The sequence below is a fragment of the Drosophila rhopaloa genome, unplaced genomic scaffold (assembly GCF_018152115.1).
Source record: "Drosophila rhopaloa isolate 14029-0021.01 unplaced genomic scaffold, ASM1815211v1 contig_3, whole genome shotgun sequence".
In the NCBI taxonomy this organism is placed as follows: domain Eukaryota; kingdom Metazoa; phylum Arthropoda; class Insecta; order Diptera; family Drosophilidae; genus Drosophila; species Drosophila rhopaloa.
In genome coordinates this window covers 26,138,566-26,161,147 of record NW_025335123.1, presented here as the reverse complement: position 1 = coordinate 26,161,147, position 22,582 = coordinate 26,138,566, and the positions used below count along the sequence as shown (strand labels likewise).

At 44.6% G+C, this 22,582-nt stretch overlaps 1 protein-coding gene across 7 annotated transcripts in view; it reads left to right on the top strand.

Annotated features, from left to right (window-relative positions):
- LOC108052935 (mucin-2) overlaps window positions 1-22,582 on the top strand; it is a 107,442-nt gene that overhangs the window by 79,818 nt on the left and 5,042 nt on the right. For 3 of the 7 annotated variants that reach the window (XR_001769669.2, XM_044461314.1, XM_044461315.1), the window contains one exon: window positions 7,879-8,069. Coding sequence is in view for 2 of the 7 variants with exons in the window: in XM_044461314.1 (XP_044317249.1) it covers window positions 7,879-7,961 (83 nt within the window). In the remaining 5 variants the exon portion in view is untranslated. Of the gene's footprint in view, window positions 1-7,878; window positions 8,070-22,582 lie in introns of those variants that run through there. The other 4 variants (XM_017135484.2, XM_017135485.2, XM_017135487.2 and 1 more) reach the window with 2 other exon arrangements.

The following is a 22,582-nucleotide window of genomic DNA, read 5'->3' as shown; positions in this document are numbered from 1 at the left end:
CCCATTCCTTGGTGTGTGTCCGTAAACCGTAACGTAACCCCAGAAAACCAAAAAAGAAACGGAGCACAGCATAAACTTGAGGAGCTGCTCCGCCAAGCAGCCGAATTGTTTTTAACCCACTGAGGCTGAAACCGAAACCGAGGATGGAGAGAGTCGGCAGTTGCTACTGCCGTTAAAGTAATATGAAATGTCTCATTTTTAGAGCTTCGAAATAAAAAAGTTATTGGCGCATTTCGTCAGCAAACCTACAAAGGCCTTGCCTCGGAGCTATAAAAGGGCTGCGGTTTAGTTTCCTTTTCTGGTCCTCCACTTCGCTTCAGTTCGCTTTTCCGTGCTTTTCGTTTTTCTGCCTAATCCGGCAAATTAACAACTGCCTAAGGGCGATGGAATGCAGCCGGCGATGGTGGCTCCATTAGCGATCCGAGAAAACTTTCTAGGCAACCATTGGGCTTGTAATTATCGTGGCCTGGACAGCTGCCCATCTGCCCAACCCCATCGATTTGGGGTTGCGCTGGGGTGTATTGATTCGATTTGGGGCCCATCCTGCTGACGATGTTATTGTTGTGTGCTGAGGCCGCTTAATCGAACATTTTTGTTGCCCATAAATGGCAATGGTCAGCACGGGCGGCGAATAGAGTGGGAGGAGCTGTCATAGTTGCGCATTTTAAATAAGCGTAACCGCCGCACTCTTACTCACACTTACACCCGCTGCATCTATCGCCATCTTTGTTCGTTTTCGGCGATGTTTTGTTTTTTTTTTTCATTGGGCTTCATTAGATTGATTTTTATTTTATTGCCTCGCATTTTAGGGCGGAGTTGTAGCATGTTTTTTTGCGTGCGTCGGAGCGAGCTGGCTGCACTCTCTCCGGTGTCCCCCACCCCACTCACATACTCACACAAGAGCAACAAATTTAAATATATTTCGCCGATTTTATTCTTTTTTGTCATTTTTTTCCACACTAAATTGCCAAACTGCAGTCACCCCTCGCCCCCAACCTGTCCCGCCCACTGGGCGGCCTGTATGTAAAATGCAGTTGTGTCAGCAACAATGCACATCGTCCAGCATCCTTTTTTTCCTGTCATCGTTTTGGTTTTTTATTTTCCCCCCTGCGCTACGGCTTAATATTATTTATTTATGGTTTTTATACGTTTTTTTTTTCCAATTTGCATTGGCCTGCTGCCCCCGGCCCACCATCCGACCCTCCGCCGAATCACCGGGGATGTGCATTGGGTGACTGCAATTGCTGCAGCCCGCATCCTGCATCCTGCCCCTCGTATCGGCTGCATTTTCCGTCTCACCCTACCGCCGCGCACCCTCTCGCTCGCACCTCGCGCTGCACTCGATCTGCGGCAGTAAACTGCATTGCCCGGGCCAGGAGCGCATCACAGGGAATTTGGACAAGTGCAGGCCCAAATTCGATTCCATTTCTATTGCTTTACCTTATTTATTTAAACGATAAATTGTACATACTAATTTTACTTGATCTTTTATAATGATTAGGCCGTGCCCACGCGCTTATGCCCTTGCAAAGGGTATTATAAATTTATCAAAAGTATTCAACGAACGGAAGTTGACACAATTTCCATTTGGTCGTGTGCAAACTAGTCTCTCAGTTTTAAAACTTTCTGGATCAACCAGATTTATATGTCTTCTTTCATGTGGTATAGAAGCCGGGACGAGTCCGTTTTTATTGCCTACATTTCGGGGCCTGCTGCGCTCCTGGGAAATGCATTTGCTGGCAAAACAACTAAAACAAGTGTCCGCTGCCTCTGCCGCTGCTGCCACTGCAGCTGCATCGCCGCTCCACATAGCCCCTTTTCGCTCGCTCCGACTGAGGCCGGCCTGTTCTTGCCCAGGGTTTAGGATGTGTGCGTTTTGAGCCTGTTTTTTCGCCTTTGCTTTTTTGTACTTTTTGGACAATTTTTATATATTTCTAGGATTTTTTTACCCTCAGCCTTTTTATTTTTATTTCAGGGCCAAGCGAGCCGAGCGGAGCCGAGCGCCATCGAGCCGAGCCCCTCCCATCAGCAATTGCAGTGCCGGGGGTGGTGGGCGTTGGGCAGCTGCAGTGCCCGCTGCAGTAGCCAGTGCAGCAGCAGCCTGCTGTCATTTCACTCGCACCCAGGCCATTCGCGATTGGGAATGTGTTGTTTGATTTTTCCCCGCCCTACCCTGCGCTCTTATCATCATTTTTTTTGGTGTATATATTTTTTTTTGTGATTTTTTGTATCCTTTTTTTTCTTTTTGGGCGGCTTTTTGTTTGGTTTTCGCGCTTTTTTCGCCTTCCTGTTGCACGCAACTTGCAGCGCTGCGTTTTTATTGGCTGCCGCCGAACGCTGCGGCGCGGGCCACAAGTAGGTGCACTGCATGTACACGGTTTTTTGTTGTTTTATTTTAATCGCCTTTTTTTTGCATGCGTATGTATTTTAGCTATCGACGTTGACTTTTTTGGTTGCTTTTTTTTACATTTTTTTTTTTTTGATCTGCTGCTTCTGCAGCGACGCTTAAAGTAAATAAAATGACTTGCATTATGCTGATTCTTGAAAACCCTCACTGCTGAACAGTGATAAAGCATTCTGGCATCCTGCGCATCCCACCACACACTTGGGCTGGCCAAAACCGGTTTTTATTTTCAGTCATTAAAAATTGCCCCCTGTCCCTGCCTGCATGTTGCATGGCCTCTGGTCCTGGCGTTGGTCGGAGTCTTGGTTCTGGTGCAGGTCCAGGTCCTGTTTCTGGTTCTGCTTCTGCTTTCGGTGGGTCCCTTTGGGGGTACAGTTTGTTGTGGGTCGAATGTGGGTCGCTAGCCGCCGTTTTTTGTTGCTGTCTTTGTTGGCAAGCCTGTCGCATAATCGCCGGCCTCACACGCAGCCTGTGCTCGGCCCGATCGCCCAGCCTCATCCAACGGCCCCCACCCCAGTGTCCTGTCCCATGCAATCGTTTTTTCGGCATTTTGCATGCAGCTTTGGGCTTTTTGCGCCCACCCCGCCCCATCTCTAGCTCCATTTCTGTTCTCGTGTTTCATTTCACAACGCGAGTTTTTCTGGTCCTGTTTTCCCGCACTTTTTTCAGTATTTCTTTTTTTTGGGACGCCCTCGTCTGTCTGACTCTTTCCAGAGTTGTACGCTGTTGTTGTTTGGCATTTTTCACATAAATTTCGCTTCTTTACAAAATTACCGATATTTTGATAGCTGCCTCGCCTGTTCCCCGCACTTTTCCCCGCTGAACTTAAGCTGTCGATTAACATTTTTTAGGCATTTTGCCGATGGATTTCCATCCACACCCCCTCACCGGAGTTCTCTGATTTGCCCTTTTTGCAATTAAACTTATTCCCCTCTGCGTCACTGGCATTTTGCCGGCGTTTTGTGCCTTGCTTTTCAAACATTTGCATTTTGCCACTTGACGCCTTTGTGTGTAATTGATTTCCAACGCTTATTGTCAAGTGGCAAGCACAACATTCCGGCAACAAGAGCAGCAAAGCGGCCTCTAACCCAGTCTCCGGCCCCTCAGGAGCTTTGGCAAACTATTGTTGTTTTGTTCTGCTATTGTGTTGTATTGCGTTGTTGTGGCTGCCTTTGTTTTGCTCCTAACATCGGGCCCAGTAGCTTCGGCTCTGACCCAATCCTCTGTTTTCAGACTTTTTCTCAGAATTGCCCGTTTGATTGCTTTCCCGTTGCCTCCACTGCATGGGGCAGTCATAGGTACAAGTGCCAATGCAAACACAAATTAATTCCGATTATTTAGTTGCATTGTGGTTTAATTGGCCGAGGAGAAAAAAGGCCTAGACTGCCCTTGACCATACCCACTCGGAAAAAAATCTGATGCGAGGATTTGTTAAATGCAAGTCCCAACAGCGACCTCTGACCTTAGCTCCCACTACTCGAGCTATTGGATTCGATTGCCATTCAAATACCTTAAGGCTTCTCAGTGAGGGTAATTACGGGGTAAAAGGAAAACTAGGCATAAGGAATAAGGATAGTTTGAATATTAAGTATAAACATATTTTTAAAACCTGCACGTCTAAGACCATAACTTTTCATACAGACATCGAATTTTAAATTAGTGAATTCTAAATGATTGTGAATGTAATCTCTAAAAATCTATATATTCAACTTGGTTTGTATTTTTAGGTCGATTTTTCGGCATTTTAATGATGTTACCCCTTTCCAATTTTTCAAAAAATGGCTTTGCGGAAAAGTCACCAAACACCTGCACTTCTAAGCCCATAACTTTTCTTACAGACATCCGATTTACTAATGGCATACTTCCAAATGATAGTGGTTAAATTCTCTAAAAATCTGTGTTTTCAATTTGGTTCGTATTTCTGGGTCTATTTTTCGACATTTTAATGATGTTACCCCTTTCCAAATTTTCGAAAAATGGCTTTGGTGAAAAGTCACCTAAAACCTGCACTTCTAACCCCATAACTTTTCTTACAGACATCCGATTTACTAATGGCATACTTCCAAATAATAGTGGTTAAATTCTCTAGAAATCTGTGTTTTCAATTTGGTTCTTATTTTTGGGTCTATTTTTCGACATTTTAATGATGTTACCCCTTTCCAAATTTTCGAAAAATGGCTTTGCTGAAAAGTCACCTAAAACCTGCACTTCTAAGCCCATAACTTTTCTTACAGACATCGGATTTCAAAGTGGCATATTTGGAAATGATTGTAGCTTAATTCTCTAAAAATCTGTATATTCAACTTGGTTTGTATTTTTGGGTCGATTTTTCGGCATTTTAATGGTTCCAAATTTTCAAAAAATGGCTTTGCTGAAAAGTCACCTAAAACCTGCACTTCTAAGCCCATAACTTCTCTTACAGACATCCGATTTACTAATGGCATACTTCCAAATGATAGTGGTTAAATTCTCTAAAAATCTGTGTTTTCAATTTGGTTAGTATTTTTGGGTCTATTTTTCGACATTTTAATGATGTTACCCCTTTCCAAATTTTCGAAAAATGGCTTTGGTGAAAAGTCACCTAAAACCTGCACTTCTAAGCCCATAACTTCTCTTACAGACATCCGATTTACTAATGGCATACTTCCAAATGATAGTGGTTAAATTCTCTAAAAATCTGTGCTTTCAATTTAGTTTGTATTTTTGGTCTATTTTTCGACATTTTAATGATGTTACCCCTTTCCAAATTTTCGAAAAATGGCTTTGCTGAAAAGTCACCTAGAACCTGCACTTCTAAGCCCATAACTTTTCTTAAAAACATCCGATTGCAAAGTGGCATATATCTATATGATTGTGGTTAAATTCTCTAAAAATCTGTATACTCAACTTGGTTTGTATTTTCGGGTCGATTTGTCGTCATTTTAATGATGTTACTCCTTTCAAAATTTTCGAAAAATGGCGTTGCGGAAAAGTCACCTAAAACCTGCACTTCTAAGCCCATAACTTCTCTTACAGACATCCGATTTACTAATGGCATACTTCCAAATGATAGTGGTTGAATTCTCTAAAAATATGTGTTTTCAATTTGGTTCGTATTTTTGGGTCTATTTTTCGACATTTTAATGATGTTACCCCTTTCCAAATTTTCGAAAAATGGCTTTGCTGAAAAGTCACCTAAAACCTGCACTTCTAAGCCCATAACTTTTCTAACAGACATCCGAGTTAATAACGGCATCCATCCAAATGATTGTGGTTTAATTCTCTAAAAATCTGTGTTTTCAATTTGGTTTGTATTTTTGGGGTCGATTTTTCGTCATTTTAATGATGTTTCCAAATTTTCGAAAAATGGCTTTGCTGAAAAGTCACCTAAAACCTGCACTTCTAAGCCCATAACTGTTCTTACAGACATCGGATTTCAAAGTGGCATATTCGGAAATGATTGTAGCTTAATTCTCTAAAAATCTGTATATTCAACTTGGTTTGTATTTTTGGGTCGATTTTTCGGCATTTTAATGGTTCCAAATTTTCGAAAAATGGCTTTGCTGAAAAGTCACCTAAAACCTGCACTTCTAAGCCCATAACTTTTCTTACAGACATCCGATTTACTAATGGCATACTTCCAAATGATTGTGGTTAAATTCTCTAAAAATCTGTGTTTTCAACTTGGTTTGTATTTTGGGGTTGATTTTTCGTCATTTTCAAAAATGTCTTGGCAGAAAAGTGGCTTAAAACCAGCACGACTAAGCTCTTCCTGCAGATACCCTATTTTGAAGTGGCATACCTTTAAAGGTTTGTAGCTTAGTTCTATAAAAATCTGCTCTTCTTTGCTGTCAATTTTGGGTAGATTTTCTTTACTTTTTAATGATGCAAAATTCTGCACTTTTAAGCCTTAACATTGCAGAATGTTGTGCTAAAAACAAAAGCTTGTCCGTTTTGCCTTAACATTTACTAAGGATCTTTCGGGATGTGAATAATTACTGTACATCGATCTCCTCCGTGCAGGCATATTCTGTAATGTGGGCTGGCAAGGGCTCAGTCAAACAAATAAATATGTCGCAGCAACGTTACCAATATACTAAAAGAGGCATGGCAACAGCAATGCTGAAGGCACAAACAACGATGGGGACAAGAAAATATTAAAAATCTTCGCACGCATTTTGGTCGCGCATTAAAATCAAAGTAAAATGGCATCAATATAAATACTCGTAAATTTGCAATTTCGAGTCGAGCCCAAAAAGCATAACCCCACGCCCATCCCACTTCCTCTTTCATGCGTCCCTGTCAACATGCGCGACACATGAACGGGATGAAAACAGTGGCCGGAGAGGAAGCTGGAAGCTGGAGTATAATGGAGCAGGACCAGGGTCGCTGCGCCACATCGCATCGTAAAATGCTATTACAGGCATTTGCCGTCCTGGCCTTGGCTCTTTCGCGTGTTTAGCCTGCGAAGCGCATATGTTTAGAGAAATTAGTTTTTCATAACGCACAAGTTGTTATTGCCACCCACGCTGGCACATACACACACACGCGCACTCATGAGTGGGCTGGCTTTTAACGGGATTTTTTATTGCAAATTCTATTCAAATATCCATTCAGTTTTATGGGCCACGGCAGACCTGCCGCTGCCTTTGACGACCTAAAATTCGCATACAGGCTAAATTCCGCCAACCACTCTACCAACCTACCGACCCAAGGGGGCCGCTCCGCTACCTTGATGTTACCGTTTTTATTTTTATTTCATTTTTTTTAAACAAACACAATTTTTAATATGCCTGCAATTTTTATGAGTGTTTAGAGGAATTTTATTGCTCAAGATTTCCCCTGCCCTAGACGGGGAGGTGCCGGATTGTGGTCCCACGTCGCGTATGCGCGATAAGCGCCCTCACCGCCCTACCTCGAATAGCATTTGTGTGCCCGAAATGTCGTCGAGTTCCATAAAAATAAAGAATGAAAATTATATTAAATATTATAATGTTAGAGAGTGGGCTGCAAGGGGCAAGAGTGCCCGTGAGTTGTTTTGGGCCCTGGCGAATCTGGCTTTGCGGGCTGAATGGCTCGGAATGCGATTCAGAGTGGCAACTAGCCGGGGCTGCAGAAGCACCGCTTAGGTGCCAGCGAGACAAATTATCCCCTCCTTAAATCCAGCTTGGGCCGAACGGCGGAGTTTAGAAACTTCTCTCATTGGGTTGTTTATGAATTAGCTTGGCCGTTCCATTAGCTTCTGCAACTATTCAATAAAAAGATAAAGAAAAACAGACAATGTCTCGAATAACTTTGTCTGCTTAGTTTGCTAGCCGCCAGATTAACTGCAGCTATATATCCTCCTACTTGTGCTTACAAGCTGATTGTTCTTCTTAAGTGCTCGCTGAAAACTCGCCTTTGTGCCAGCCCTGTGGCACGTTAATAATTATATTATATATTATCCTGACACGTATTTCTGTTATATTATCCCTTTATATTTCTTGTCATTCCAGAGGACGTTTTTCGTTTTACTTCTCAAATTCATCTACGCAAATTTCAGAGCTCACGTCCACACACGTGTGTTCTAAGCAACTGAAGTAAACTGCCCCATTTTGATGCCTGTTTTCCTCACATCTGGTGAAACGGACAATGCCGACAGCCACAATCCGATATCGCTGGCTATGATATTGACATTCGAAACAAGGTAACTACAATACACATAACTTTTCCGAGGTAGCCACAAAGTGCTCCCTCGTCTTACTAATTTTGTGGGTGAAAATTAATATTTGTTACCTTATCGAGCTATTTTACAGTACATAGCATTTTAAACAACAGAAACCATATAAATTATTTGTTTTGATATTTTGCGTATAGAAAGGTTTCTTATCTGAAGTCTGAAGACTGAGTATAAGGGATTGAGCATAAATAAATTAGAGCATGGAGTACATTCAAGAATAAGTGTTTAACATTATTATTAGTAAAATCAAGAAATTAATTAGTGATAAAAACGGAATTAAATGTATCATTCCACGAATTTTATAAGGACTGCTTTATCATGCTGAAAAAACAACATTAAAGTATTGTGAATCATGTAAGAACACATATCGGGTTAAATGAGATGATCGAAATCTGTGCTAAATTCCCAAGGAAGTGCATTCAACTCACAAAGAACTATGTGCGGCCCTGTCCCGAAGGGGTCCAACTCATTTGCTCTTATCGCCAGACACAAATCTTGGACAGTAAAACAAAGGGATGGTCAGGATCTGCGCCCCCGCGGAAAGCCATCCTTTTCTGGTTTGTCTAAAGCATGGCTCCCAGTTGACCAACGTCCATATCCGGCTGCCGATCCTGATTGAAGTGCAGGAGACCGCGCGACCCCATTTATGGATTATCATAAAATGACAGTAGCAGGGTCTTATGGAAAATAGGCAACATATATTTATTATTTTTGTACAATTTCATTTTGGGAAGAGTGCGAAATATTATTACCGAAAGTCGTCACTGATGCAATCCTCGATGGGTGGGGGGCGAGGGTTGAGGCGCCACCATAGAGCCAGATAGAGATGGGTCTATACCCAGCAGCGGCTTCACGTATGGATGGGTAATGACTTTTTTATGGCCATGTCGAAACAAGACCAGGAGCAGGGTGGGAGGGGAGAAAAAAATACAAGCACAGGGAAATATTTTATGACATGTTATTAAATTTCGCCATCGACAGGAGTGTTGCAAGTAAGCGGGACGGGAGCTGGGAAGGCTTCAGGTGGGTCGCCGTGCCGGGAAGAGGCCGCAGCGATTCGATCCGGGCTTATTAGAAAAAAAATTACTTGTCCACTAGCAGCTATCGTGAGGGTAGAAATGGAGCCTCTCAGTATCTATCCCCGGCTGCATTTTTATGTATTGCCAAAATGATGTTCTATAACATTTTTATTATGAATAACGGTTATAAAATTGCGCGGCGAAACAAAAGAAATCGAGAGCCCAGGGCCCAGAGCCCAACCCCAACCCCAACCAAAAGCGGTAGAAAACACAAAATCGGCAACAGTCGCAAGTCAAGACTCAGGGTCCGGGTTGCAGGGCCCTGTTGTGCTACCAGGACGAGCCACATAAAAAAGCCAAACGCTCGAAATGCAAATTGTAAATTACAAATTTGCAATAAAAATTTTAATAGAATGAAACATTTTGCCTTTATGAGTTTGTCTTTCGGCTGAATTTATCTGCTTTTATGATAACGTTATGTGTGCCAGTGCCACGCCCCCTTCCCTTCCCCTGGTCCTTCGCAACGCGGCTTTCCACGGCGTCATCGTTTCCTGGTATTGTTCTTGTTTGTCGTAACAGTTTTGCATTAACATTAACGTAATTCTTCTTGGCATTATCATAAATACATTTTACGCATATTGCCAAGAAGGCGGCCTTCGAGGTGGTGTGAGCGGGTGGTCGTAAGGACCTTTGTGCGTGCGTGGTATCAGGAGCAGCTGGTGGGGTTTAGTGCCAATGTTTCGGGGCTTATCGCGCAACATGCATAGAATGCTTATGAATTAGCACAGAGTCCAGTCCGCAGTTTCTGCTTCGGTGTGGGGGGATGTTAGTTGCTTCAGCCAACCACATGGCACTGCACTGGCCGGCGGTGGGAGGTGGGGGCCATTGCAACCCGCATTAGTTGACGCACGAAGCGCCCCCTCGCCCATCCCTGCACAAAACTCCGACTAGGCCATCTGCTCGTGGCCAATCAACGCTGGCAGCGGGACTTAGAAGCCTTTCAAATCGTTGCATCCGTACTCGGCAGGCTCGTCGGGACAACATGCGAGCGTACTCGTTGCTCGTCGGCTGTCCCAGCAGTTGGGTTCAGTTGTGCGCTTTGCTTTTTAGCCTCTCTAATCAGGGGGCGGGTGGGGCGATAGGACCACACTTGTCCTTCGGTTAGCAAATCGTCCTTGCTCTTGCTCCCTCACTCGCTCGCACGCCTAGGTGCTCCTGCCGTCTCGCTCGCCTCTACACGCTCTATTCACATAGTTCTGCTCGCCATGTGTGTGTGTGGTCGTGCTTTTCCGTCGGCATTTGCACACGCCAGAAGGACGTGGCTACCGCCCACTCCACCCCCCTATGAGCGAGCCTCGGCCCGGCTCGGATCCCACTCGGCTCGCCTCGTGCAGCCCCCCTTTCGCCCACTCCCCCCTTTGGGTGATGTTTTGCGCTTGTTTCTGCGTCGGCTCGTGGACGCAGCAACGACCGCGGGGGTGCCGGGTGGCGGAGGGGCACGCTGTCCTAGATTTGTTTAAATTATTTTGCGATAGTGTGATTGGCCTGTGCGACCCGTCCGTCGGCCCCGCGACGCCCCCCGCATTATTTGGCCGCCAGCCAATGGCAGCCTTGCACATGCTTAGTCGCACTAAAGCTCGGTATCTGTCTGCACCTCGCACCGCTCCCGCTGGCCCATTTGCCCACTCCACCGCCCGGGCCTGACCTAAATGCGTGTCGTCGTTGCCGAAGAGTGCATGCCATGTCAAAGTTTCGCCCCGCTTCCGCACCGCATCTTAACTATTGTGCTTTGGGCCAGGGTCTGTGGTTGGCCCGAACCGACGCACATGTGTGGGTGAGCTTAGTTTTCGTGATAGGCCGTCGGCCGGGGCTGAATTTGCATATGAGTGCACGAGCTTAGAAACCACTGGCTGGCGAAAGCCGAGCGCATTTGACAGCATAGATTCAATAGGCTTACTTCGGGTCCGGTCCCAGCGAAGGGGTTCACTGTGATCCGATGGGGTTGCTGCGATCCGTTCCGCGGCAAGGTTGCTCCTTAGAGATCGCCAAATCGGCACGGACCTTGCCACAGCCTAACGAGAATTTGAGACACATTTCAGTAACAATTCGAGAACGCCTTGGATAGCCAGGCACTTAAGTTAATTTCAAAATAATCATGAGCAGGAAACGAGAAACTCCAGGGGTGAGAGCAGAAGCAGTTGGAATTAATTCCCGGGCAAAGACAAAAGATGTGGAAGTGGGTGGAGAAAGAAGAAGGAGAAAGGAGGGACTGGAGCGCGGGAACTTGGCATGTGCGTAGTGCCAAGGATTTTCAGGGCTAAATTAGCTGACTACGATGTTGTTAATTTTTCAACAGAGCAGAGTGGCATGGGTGGGCATGGGTGCTTTGGTGGATGACGGGTTCTTTTGCCAGAGCAACGTGGCTGATGATGGGCACGAACGATCTTGCCTGACATCTGAGACGTACCCCACCCGCAAGGCCTTTGCATAGCTCCGGAAATTCGTGGCTCATGAAATGAAACATGCTTAAGAAGTGCGCGCCAGCCCCGCTCGCCGCTCTTTCATTCCTTTCATTCTATCTATTTAACTTTTTTGACGCTGTGGGTGGTGGTGCAGGGGCCAGGGGTGGAGAGTTGCCTACGAAGCTGACGAAGCAGCCACAAGTCCCAAGGATCAGCACGGGAGGCAGGCAAGGGGCAGGCAATCCTGAACTCGTGAGAGTGAATTGGAAAGAAAAGAAAAGGGGTGCAAGGGCAGGGACCCAACAAGCATATGAAAAGTTTGTTAAGAATTCTTTTTGTGGCGCGCTAACCCACAGAAAGACACCCACACACTCAATCCTACTAATGTCGCAGCAACATTTGCGGTTTTAATTCTTTGCCATTTGCACCCACTCGCCATACAGTTATGCAGCGGGCGGAAACGGGGTGGGGAACCGAAATTATACGGCAGAAAGTTTGGCTCATTAAAGTCAGCGCCAAAGTCGCCGGAGATGAAGAATGATGGATGATTACTGATGGATGCTACAAAGCATGCGGGAATGGCCCTATCTTTCCCGCCCCAGTTAGTCTTCTTCTGTAGACGAGGAGTGAATAAAAATCGAGTACACAAATAAGTAAAAACAATTCTACGGTTTTGCTACTAAGCCTGGGAAGGGGTAGGAATAGGGGTTGGGTCTGGGTCTGGGTGGGGGCTGTTGCCAGGACATTTTGGCAAATGTGTGGGTGTGTGGCTACGCGTGTGTTTCTCCGTTGCCTTGAGGCAAATTAAAAATTTCGTTTCTCGACTTTTTCTCTATGCTCACTTTTTACCCGCGCTCATAGCAACTTTTCCACACACACTCACTCCTTCGAGAGGAACCCAGCCCCCGCTTCCTGCCCTATGCTTATTTTTTCGGTTGCCCCTGCCCCCAGCTTCCTTGCTCGGGCGCTGTGGAAAACTTTCTAATAATGTTGTACACAATTTAAATAGAATTTGCTGTGTTCCTCCGCACCCTAGTCGGAGGCATCGCGCAAAATACTTGCGCAAGGAGGCGCACAATCAACTTGCCCAAGAATATGGTTGCTGGTGGAGGGGCGTGCGCTGGGATATGAACACGCGGTTTCTCATTATGCTAACGAAGTAAAAACTTTACAAGCACATATGAGCGCTGAAAACTCTCGCGAGGAATGGGAACAAACTGGAAAGGGGTGGCAGGGAGGCAACTGTGCAAGAAATTGAAAGAAGACGCAGCAGCCCGAAAACACAACAACAGCGGGCATAACCATCCAAGGCACCGCAGAAAGTGCAAGAATATAAGACAGCATCGGCACAACAAACTGTAAGGGCAGGGAAGAAGAAGAATCAAAAAGAAAAGGCGGTGGCGAGGCGGTGAGTGAAGCCCAAAACCCGAAATAAAATATGCATAATAATATTCACAATAATACATGCATATGCCGCCGACTTTCCAACGGCTCGCCTCACCCCTGCGTTCTTGTTTAGCGCCTTCGTGAAGAGGGCCAGTGCGTGTGGCTGGCTCTGCAAGTTACTAACAAGCTTAGTTCCCCTTGCGCACACACATGCCCCCAAGCTCGGAGGATCCTTTGAGCCACTCAGGCAGGAGACGCAAGGAGAGCGCTCCACAATTTTTAATTAATTTAGTGGCCCGAATTCGTCAAGCCTCGGAACCTACCCCTGCTGTTGCGTTTCGACACAGATAGAGAAGACATTTTCAAGGGATATTATTACTTAATCAGTTGTGAACCCGTTTTAACCAGTGTCAGCGAAACTGTATACGCTTTTTATGAAATTTTACAATTTGTTTTCTCATTTTGGCAAAGTAAAAACACATGAATATAAGTTGTTGATGGCCGAAATCCGAAAAAAACACCTCGATTTTTCCGTTTTTTTTATCAAAACCCTTGGAAATAATGGTCAGATCTTGGAATTTCATACATCGTTGAATTCGTTACAAAATTTCCAATCGATTTTATTTTTGGCCATATTTGCCAAAAAATGAAATTTTTCAAATTGTGTAGGTTGTCAGCTACTCGAAACAGTCATTCTTTTGGCTGTGCGTCTTATTTTGGCAAAGCTACAATAAAAAAACCCTTAAAAAATGTGTTTTAAATATATGTTTTTGATAGACAAAATCCAGAAAAAAACAGCTCGTTCTTTCAGTTTTTTAACCAAAACCCTTGGAAATAATGGTCAGATCTGGGAATGTCATACCGCGTTGAATTCGTTACAAAATTTCCAATCGATTGGTATTCTCAGGTTAAAAATTTTATTTTTGGCCATATTTGGCAAAAAATCAAGTGTTACCCCTTATGAAAAATGCGAAAATCGGCCAAAAAATTAAATTTATCAAATCCTCCTGGAATCGATTGTGTAGGTTGTCAGCTACACGAAACAGTCATTCTTTTGGCTGTGCGTCTTATTTTGGCAAAGCTACAATAAAAAAACCCTTAAAAAATGTGTTTTAAATATATGTTTTTGATAGACAAAATCCAGAAAAAAACAGATCGTTCTTTCAGTTTTTTAACCAAAACCCTTGGAAATAATGGTCAGATCTTGGAATGTCATACCGCTTTGAATTCGTTACAAAATTTCCAATCGAATGGTATACTCTGATCAAAAAGTTTATTTTTGGCCATATTTGGCAAAAAATCAAGTGTTACCCCTTATGAAAAATGCGAAAATCGGCCAAAAAATTAAATTTATCAAATCCTCCTGGAATCGATTGTGTAGGTTGTCAGCTACACGAAACAGTCATTCTTTTGGCTGTGCGTCTTATTTTGGCAAAGCTACTAGAAAAAAACCCTTAAAAAATATGTTTTGAATATATGTTTTTGATAGACAAAATCCAGAAAAAAACAGCTCGTTCTTTCAGTTTTTTAACCAAAACCCTTGGAAATAATGGTCAGATCTTGGAATGTCATACCGCTTTGAATTCGTTACAAAATTTCCAATCGAATGGTATACTCTGATCAAAAAGTTTATTTTTGGCCATATTTGGCAAAAAATCAAGTGTCACCCCTTATGAAAAATGCGAAAATCGGTCAAAAAATTAAATTTATCAAATCCTCCTGGAATCGATTGTGTAGGTTGTCAGCTACACGAAACAGTCATTCTTTTGGCTGTGCGTCTTATTTTGGCAAAGCTACAATAAAAAAACCCTTAAAAAATGTGTTTTAAATATATGTTTTTGATAGACAAAATCCAGAAAAAAACAGATCGTTCTTTCAGTTTTTTAACCAAAACCCTTGGAAATAATGGTCAGATCTTGGAATGTCATACCGCTTTGAATTCGTTACAAAATTTCCAATCGAATGGTATACTCTGATCAAAAAGTTTATTTTTGGCCATATTTGGCCAAAAATATGCGAAAAATGCGAAAATCGGTCAAAAAATTAAATTTATCAAATCCTCCTGGAATCGATTGTGTAGGTTGTCAGCTACACGAAACAGTCATTCTTTTGGCTGTGCGTCTTATTTTGGCAAAGCTACAATAAAAAAACCCCTAAAAAATGAGTATAAATATATGTTTTTGATAGCTAAAATCCGAAATAAGGGAACATTTTTAATGGGTGGGCTCTTTTTCCATTTTCGGGAAATGGGTTTACCAAATAGTTTCAGACTTCTTTAAAAATAGAATTCTAAAAATTAAAAAAGCGGTTTATTTTTAATACAATGATTTCCTAAATTTAGTCCACTAGAGAAATAATCTCCGACTTTTTAGGTAATGTGTAGACCAATGTTTTACGAAATTGTTTTCTTAAATATAGACCGTTATATAATTCGAAAAATATAATGCATAGAACTTCAGCACGGGCAACTATATTCAACTTATATAAGCGCATTACGAATGTTTAGGTAATCGATTTCCAAAGTTTATGCCACAAATGATCTTAGCCCGTTGTTTAGGAAATTTGTTGTGCAATTGTTTACACTTCTAAAGCCCCAATCCGATTTCTTAAAGTTTGTGATTTGATTCACTAATAACCTGCATCAAAAGTAATGGTCCCTAAACTTTACCAATGGAAATCGAGTTTTTAAGTGTCTTAATTCGAAATTCCTTAACTATACATGTTGAATTGTTTCAAATAATAATAGAACTGGACTTCATATCGTAATGTGATTCCGGACAAAATGGCTCGGAGGTGGAGTACGGTTTTGTCTCACTCGGCTTTCCGGCACTAAGAACGAGTCTTTGTGATTCCCGAGAACTGTCCCAGAAGTGTGTAATTACTCATAATGTCAAACACCCGGTTGGGCTAACAAAGGACTTTAACTTAACCGCGAGTGAACAAAAGCGCCTTCAAAAGGGGAAATGGAAGTTGCAGAGCGGCAGGAGCCTCCCGAAGACCCAATTCAGGTGGCCCAGCTAGGGAACAATGAGCACTTGGCGCGCAGAAGCAATGCGGAGAAGGGGACGAGCGGAAGCATAAGAGCCTGATGACAGAATACATTACGTCTGATGTTCGAAGACAAAGTATCTAGGTCCGGAACGCAGGACCCAAAATATCCCAGGCTAACCAAGGACTGCCTTGCAGTTCCGACACCTACTCACTAACTGCGACATTATTCTTGCAGTTCCGCTGGAGCGATTGAACGATAATATGCTCTTCTCCAAGAAGTTCTGAGTTCCAAAGTGTGGAAACGAACAGGACACAGACAGACGCACTGCACGACTGCTGATATAGTTTCTTTTTGTCCCCACCTGGTACACACTCTCAGGCACAACCCCTTGCGCTATCACCAGGTTAAACCCCTCGTGGTGTTGCATGCAACAGTTGCATCGTTGCTTTTTGCCACCTTAAATTCGGCAGCAGTTCAATTTTCTGCGGCTTCCTGCTGGCCCTGGTAGTCGTGTGTCGCCCGTCCTTGGCCGACACCTGTTCTTCCACTCCCCCTCTTACTACCACCTCCAATCCCACGGCAGAGCCAGATCCCATCAGATCACTGCGGCTGCGACACTCTTAGAATCCAAAATGACCCCAAAGTTAGCCGCAGAATGCGCACCCGAGGAGGTGGTCAGGTGGCCACCTAGCAGGTGGGCGGGCTGGCAGCAATTAGCATTAACACAAACGAACTCAAACGGCTTGACTGCAGTTGGCGAGCAAACAAAGCGCTGGGCAGGTCGAGGCGAATGACTTGTATATTGGGCCACTCCAAGGGCCAGCACCTCCTGCTCCGGTCGAAGGGCACACAGTGGCATGCGGCGCAATTTGCGGCCCAGTGACAACATCGCTCGGTCAAGTGGAGAGGGACGGTGGTCAGAGCACCGGTCAGGAACCGGGATCCGGACATGGACATGGCTCGGGACGGGAAGGAGAACTGGACCAGAGACCATCAGCAGCACCTCGACGGCAGAGGGGTGCGCGTAAGTCAAACAACGCAGAGAAATGAATTATAAAACAACATGCCAACAAAAAGCGGACCATTTGCCAACCCCTCAACTCCTTCGGGGGGCAAAAGAGCCGTTTGCAAAGCCGGACGACTGTGATACTGGGGTGGGGCACATGCAATTTTTATTTTATTTAAATGTAATTATCTGCTTGAACACAAAAAAAAGCTCATCACGATGAGCAGCAACGGCGGCAACACCAACAACAACAGCACATGAAATAAAACATCCAACACACATACACACAAAAAAATCCATTAAAATTGTGCAGGAAATATAATCAAAAAAGAAAAGAAGCGAGTAAAAAATAGAGGAAAAATCGCCAGCACACAAAAAGGAGGAGGAGCAACAAAAACAGCACACATGTAGATGCCCAGGACGTGAGGCGGAAATGGTAGCGCACATACCCTGCCCATCAACCGCATTCCCAGCAAAAAGGTGTAAAAAGTAAGTCTGCAAGTGCAAGTGGAAGAGGAGGGGGAGGAGGAGGCTGGACACTGGACTGCAGCAGCTCTGGATGCAATTGACGGCAACGGAGGGCCAGCAGGCGTGAACTTTTTTTACTCATTTGCCACGCACTTTGGGCAACTGCATCTGCAGCTGCACCCAGCCGCTGGCTTCCCTTCCGAGCCTATGCCTACGCCTATCAACCAGAGACCACGATCAGGACCACGACCAGGACGAGCTAAAATGCACATGCCACCAATGACGCGTTGCCTTTTCGATTTATTTTTCGACAGCCCTCCGTGCTGTCTCACGCATATGAACAGTCTATATACCCACGCCACACACAACTACACCTCGCACACAAACTCCCGGAGGCCTCGTATGTACTGCATTGTGCCAGTGTGTGTGCAGCTCCCTTTTTTTTCTGCAGCGCAGTTTTCGTTTACTTTTTGGCGGCCGAAAATTTCAAAAAATAAAACGAAACGCGCCCGCATCACGTATTACGTGTGACACCCGCACGTACCACCCACCACCCAGCCCCATCCATCCCACGCGACCGCTCCCTCCACGCGACTCGGGACCTGGACCACAACAACAGTAGCGCATTGAAATGCCCAAAGGGGATTGCAAGCCGAGGTCCCGGGCTCTTTTTGCCCCAGTTCGTGATCTTGGGATCGCGGATAAACAGGACTCACAGGACTCGCAGAAGCCCCAAAATAAACGGCTTAGAACTCACATCTCAGCGTAGATCAAACCATTTCGACACCAAATTTAAATGTAATCTCTTTTTTCCTTAAAAAAATACCTATTTAATGCTTAAATAATTTAGATGGGAAGACAGCATCATTTTTTGCCAACAGATTTCAAAAATATAATTAACAAGAAAGGAAAGCTAACTTCGGGCGGAGCCGAAGTTGATATACCCTTGCAGAATACTCTGAAAATTATATTCTCCAAAATTATTCATATGATGCATTCTTAATACTCATCAAAAATCCCAACTTCCTAACTTTAAAAACACCAAAGTTATGGCATTTCCAATCGTTCAGTTATATGGCAGCTATAGGATATAGTAGGCCGATCCTTATGAAATTTAATAGGTAGGATTGATTGGCTAAAAATAAAACCCATAGAAAATCCCAACTTCCTAACTTAACAAACACCAAAGTTATGGCATTTCCGATCGTTCAGTTATATGGCAGCTATAAGATATAGTCGGCTGATTCTCATGAAATTCGGTAGGTCAGATTGATTGGCCAAAAATAAAACCTATAGAAAATCTCAACTTCCTAACTTTACAAACACCAAAGTTATGGCATTTCCGATCGTTCAGTTATATGACAGCTATAGGATATAGTCGTCCGATCCCGGCCGTTCCGACTTATATACTGCGTGCAAAGGAAAGAAGGGTGTGTGCAAAGTTTCAGTTCGATATCTTTAAAACTGAGAGACTAGTTCGCGTAGAAACAGACAGACGGACAGACAGACGGACAGACAGACGGACAGACGGACAGACGGACATGGCTATATCAACTCAGGAGGTGATCCTGATCAAGAATATATATACTTTATAGGGTCGGAGATGTCTCCTTCACTGCGTTGCACACTTTTGACCAAAATTATAATACCCTCTGCAAGGGTATAAAAATTTGACCAGATTTCCCAGCTGCAGTTTACAGGAAAAGCGGAACGGCAAGCAGCACTTTGGCGTTGTTGTGCAATAATTAAAATCATGTTAGATGCTTTGTGGCTGTGGATGCAATTTCTGCAGCCGCATCTGTTGTTGGGAAGGGGCTGTAAGCTGCACGCTCGCGTGGCGGCTGCTGACAGGCGACAAGCTCAAAGCAACACGAACACATTCCAAATTTGGATGGAGGCAAAACGCTGTCCGTCGGCCGGCTTGTCGCCCCGCTTTTGAGCCCCTGCATGCTGCAGCTGGATATTAAAAACCAGCTTTGATGCACAGTTCCGGACGACGTCTTTGATTTTAGTCGCAGCCGCAGTTGCGCTTTCATCTTTTTGTGGCTTCACTCCAGGGCGCTCGGCCTGGAGCTGCCCGGGTGATTAAAAACCGTTTCGCGACTCTTGTCCGCCGCAAAATGCGAAGGCGGAGGCAGGGGCAGGGGCAGGGACGAGGATGGGGGCTGGACATAGTTTCTGCGGCCCGACCCAAGTACAGTTGCCCGTATCTCTATACAGGGGGTTTCCGAACGGTGGTGGCCGTGGCCGGATTCAACCCTGTCACAGAACGTAAATCCCACGGAGACCCGGATAAAGTCACAGTCGCTGACCCGTGTCCCCATCCTAATCCACGCCCAATTTGGCGACCATTGGCAAATCGCTGAAATCATTTCCAGCGCCATAAAAACTTTTGCATTAAAATACCCAGCAACCGCCGCTAGTCACCTTATCTAAAACGAGTTGCCGCAGGGGCAGTGGCGCCAAAACCGCCAAAATACAATGGGAAACGCATGAGCAGTGGATGCCAGGTGGCCGCCCTTTCTTTCTTATCCTTTTTTTGGGTTCGTTTTTTATTTAATGTGCGCATTTCACACATGTCGACGATTGAGGTGGCGTCGACGCCGGCTGAGACTGAGACGCTGCAGTCGGCGCAGCGTCCACGTCAGCGCCGGTGGAGTGGACCAACTTTTTATCGATCTGCCGCATAGTAATGAGGGGAGATGGGTCGCCAAATATGCCTAGAGTGGCTGCCGCGTCAAATGTTTGTTGGTGGCCACGAGCCGTCGGCGAAAGGGGTTTCGTCGGGTGGAGGGTTGCACTAGGCAAGCGTTGGAAAAAACACGAAAAAACAATACAAAAGCGAACCCAAAGCCCAAGTGATTAATTCAGCATGCGAATATTCATATGTGCAGCAGGCACCCAAAACACCACCCCACCCCCACCCCGATGCGAGCCCAAACCCAAGTCTCCCCACACCCCCTCGCAATGTGCGTTCCGCGGCAAGTCGTAATGAGCATAAACTTCCACCCAAAAAAACCCAAAAAGGGTAGCGTAATAAACGCGGAGCGGAGAAGGTGTGGGCGGCGGTGCAGGGTCAGTGAAAAATGAGTGGAAAGCGCCAAGGCCCGCTTTCGTCTCTCCTCCTCGTCGACCGCAGCTACTTTCTAATTAAGCATGCTTAGTTGTCGTGGGTTACGCTGTGGTGGGGCAGGGGGCGGGGTGGGTACGAGAACCGGAGGAGGGGAAGGGTCAGTGGTCGGCCGAGCCAAACATGTCAGCGACAGACCTCGGGTGGTGGCACACGCATGTCTAAAATATCTAAATCGCCGCTCGCGTTTATCTCTCGTTCGCTCTGCTGCGCTGGTATGTGTGTGGTTGTGTAGCGCGGGTGGAGCGGGTGGAGGCGGTGGTGCTGGGGGCACTGTACATACTATTAGGTACAGCTGTACATAGAGAGGTGGGGGCCAACTAGGGAGCTGAGGGTGCAGCCCTTTTTGTTTTGACTGACTGAATGATGTTGGCGAAAAAAGTTTCTAATAAAAACTCCCCAAAAAAGGGACGAGAGGCTTACACAGAAAGCACCATTAATACAGACGATTTCCCGGCAAAAAGGGTTGACCCACGAGGTGGAGGGGCGGTCCCCTCATTACACAACGCAAATATTGTGTATATACATATATGTATGCGAATATGAATATGCAAATAGATCGCTGTCTCTGCGGGTGTTTGTCTAAGCAGCAGACAATATGAAAGGGGCTGGAGTCTTACATTTAGAGAGGCGTAGAAAGAAACCCCTAACGACACTGCAGCCGCTTGCATCCCTTCAAGGCCTTGCACACACGTGCCACACGCAGGCACACCTTGGCAAAATCCCCCAATGGCGACCCGCCTTGTCCCCCAGCCGCCAAGAGCCGGGCTCTTGCATCGCAATAGGTAGCGCCTCGGCCCGTCCCTGCAATTTGTGTAGTTCAAGTGCAGACGAGCAGCCACCCAGATCAGCCCCTAAGCGCGACACATGTACAAGTGCAGGAACACAACGGGAACAGGAGCCGGGACAAGCCCGGGAAGAAAAAAGAAGAGGACAAAAGCTGGAGGGCGAAACAAAAGACGGCTCCCGTTCGCAGCTCCAGGCCCCCTTTTCCTGCCTCACTTCATTTCACTTTTCATACTCGCACACTTGCAATACAAGACAAGTTTGCTTGGCACTCACCTCGCTCCTCAGCCACCACGTACCGCCTACCGCCTACCACCCTGGATGCTGCTTCAATAGCGTCTCAAACTTGTCGTTTCGTTTTGCTTCGTTTTGTTGCATTGACAAATAACTCAACCGTGCAGCTTGAACCACACACCACCCTGAGTATTTCGTCATTCATTAGCCTGTCGCGCATCCGTCTGTCATTATTTGCTCCCCATTTCCGGCTGGCCTATGCAAATTACATGGTCATATGCGATTTCTTTTGTTTCCTCGCTTTTTATTTTACACGTCTATTTGCCATGGCTACTGCTTAGTTTTATTATATCTGAATCTGGAGAATCTTGGGTTTGTGAGTGCATAAAATGTGAATTTAAAAAAATATTAAGACTTCAACGTTTCAAAGTTAGTGAGTTATTACAAAACGACTACATTTCGATTTCTATTTCTATATTACTAAAAACAATGAAGCTTTGACATTTTGTCGATTTTGCACTGCATTTTGCCATCGTTTCTAGCAGCTATTTGATATTGTTGTCCGATTTTGACAAAACTAAAAGCGTAATTCTGATATAGTAAATAATTACTCTATCTCAAAGGAATATTTTCTAAAATAGAAAAACAGCCAAATACAAATTATTTCATTTTTATTTTTTTACATTTGTCGATTTTTCTTTGGGAGCTTTATGATATAGAGGTGGGAAATGTCTTCTTCACTGCGTTGTAACTGAAATTATAATAATAATAAATGTATTATTTTTTTTAAAAATTTGTCGATTTTTCTATGGGAGCTTTATGAAATGTCTTCTTCACTGCGTTGTAACTGAAATTATAATAATAATAAATGTATTAATCGTTTGTATGGAAGCTTAGCTCGATTAGCTCGATTTTTATAAAATTAAAAATGTATTCTTGAAATATTACAAAATATATTATATTAGAATGTGAAAGGTTTACTTTTATTAAATTTTTG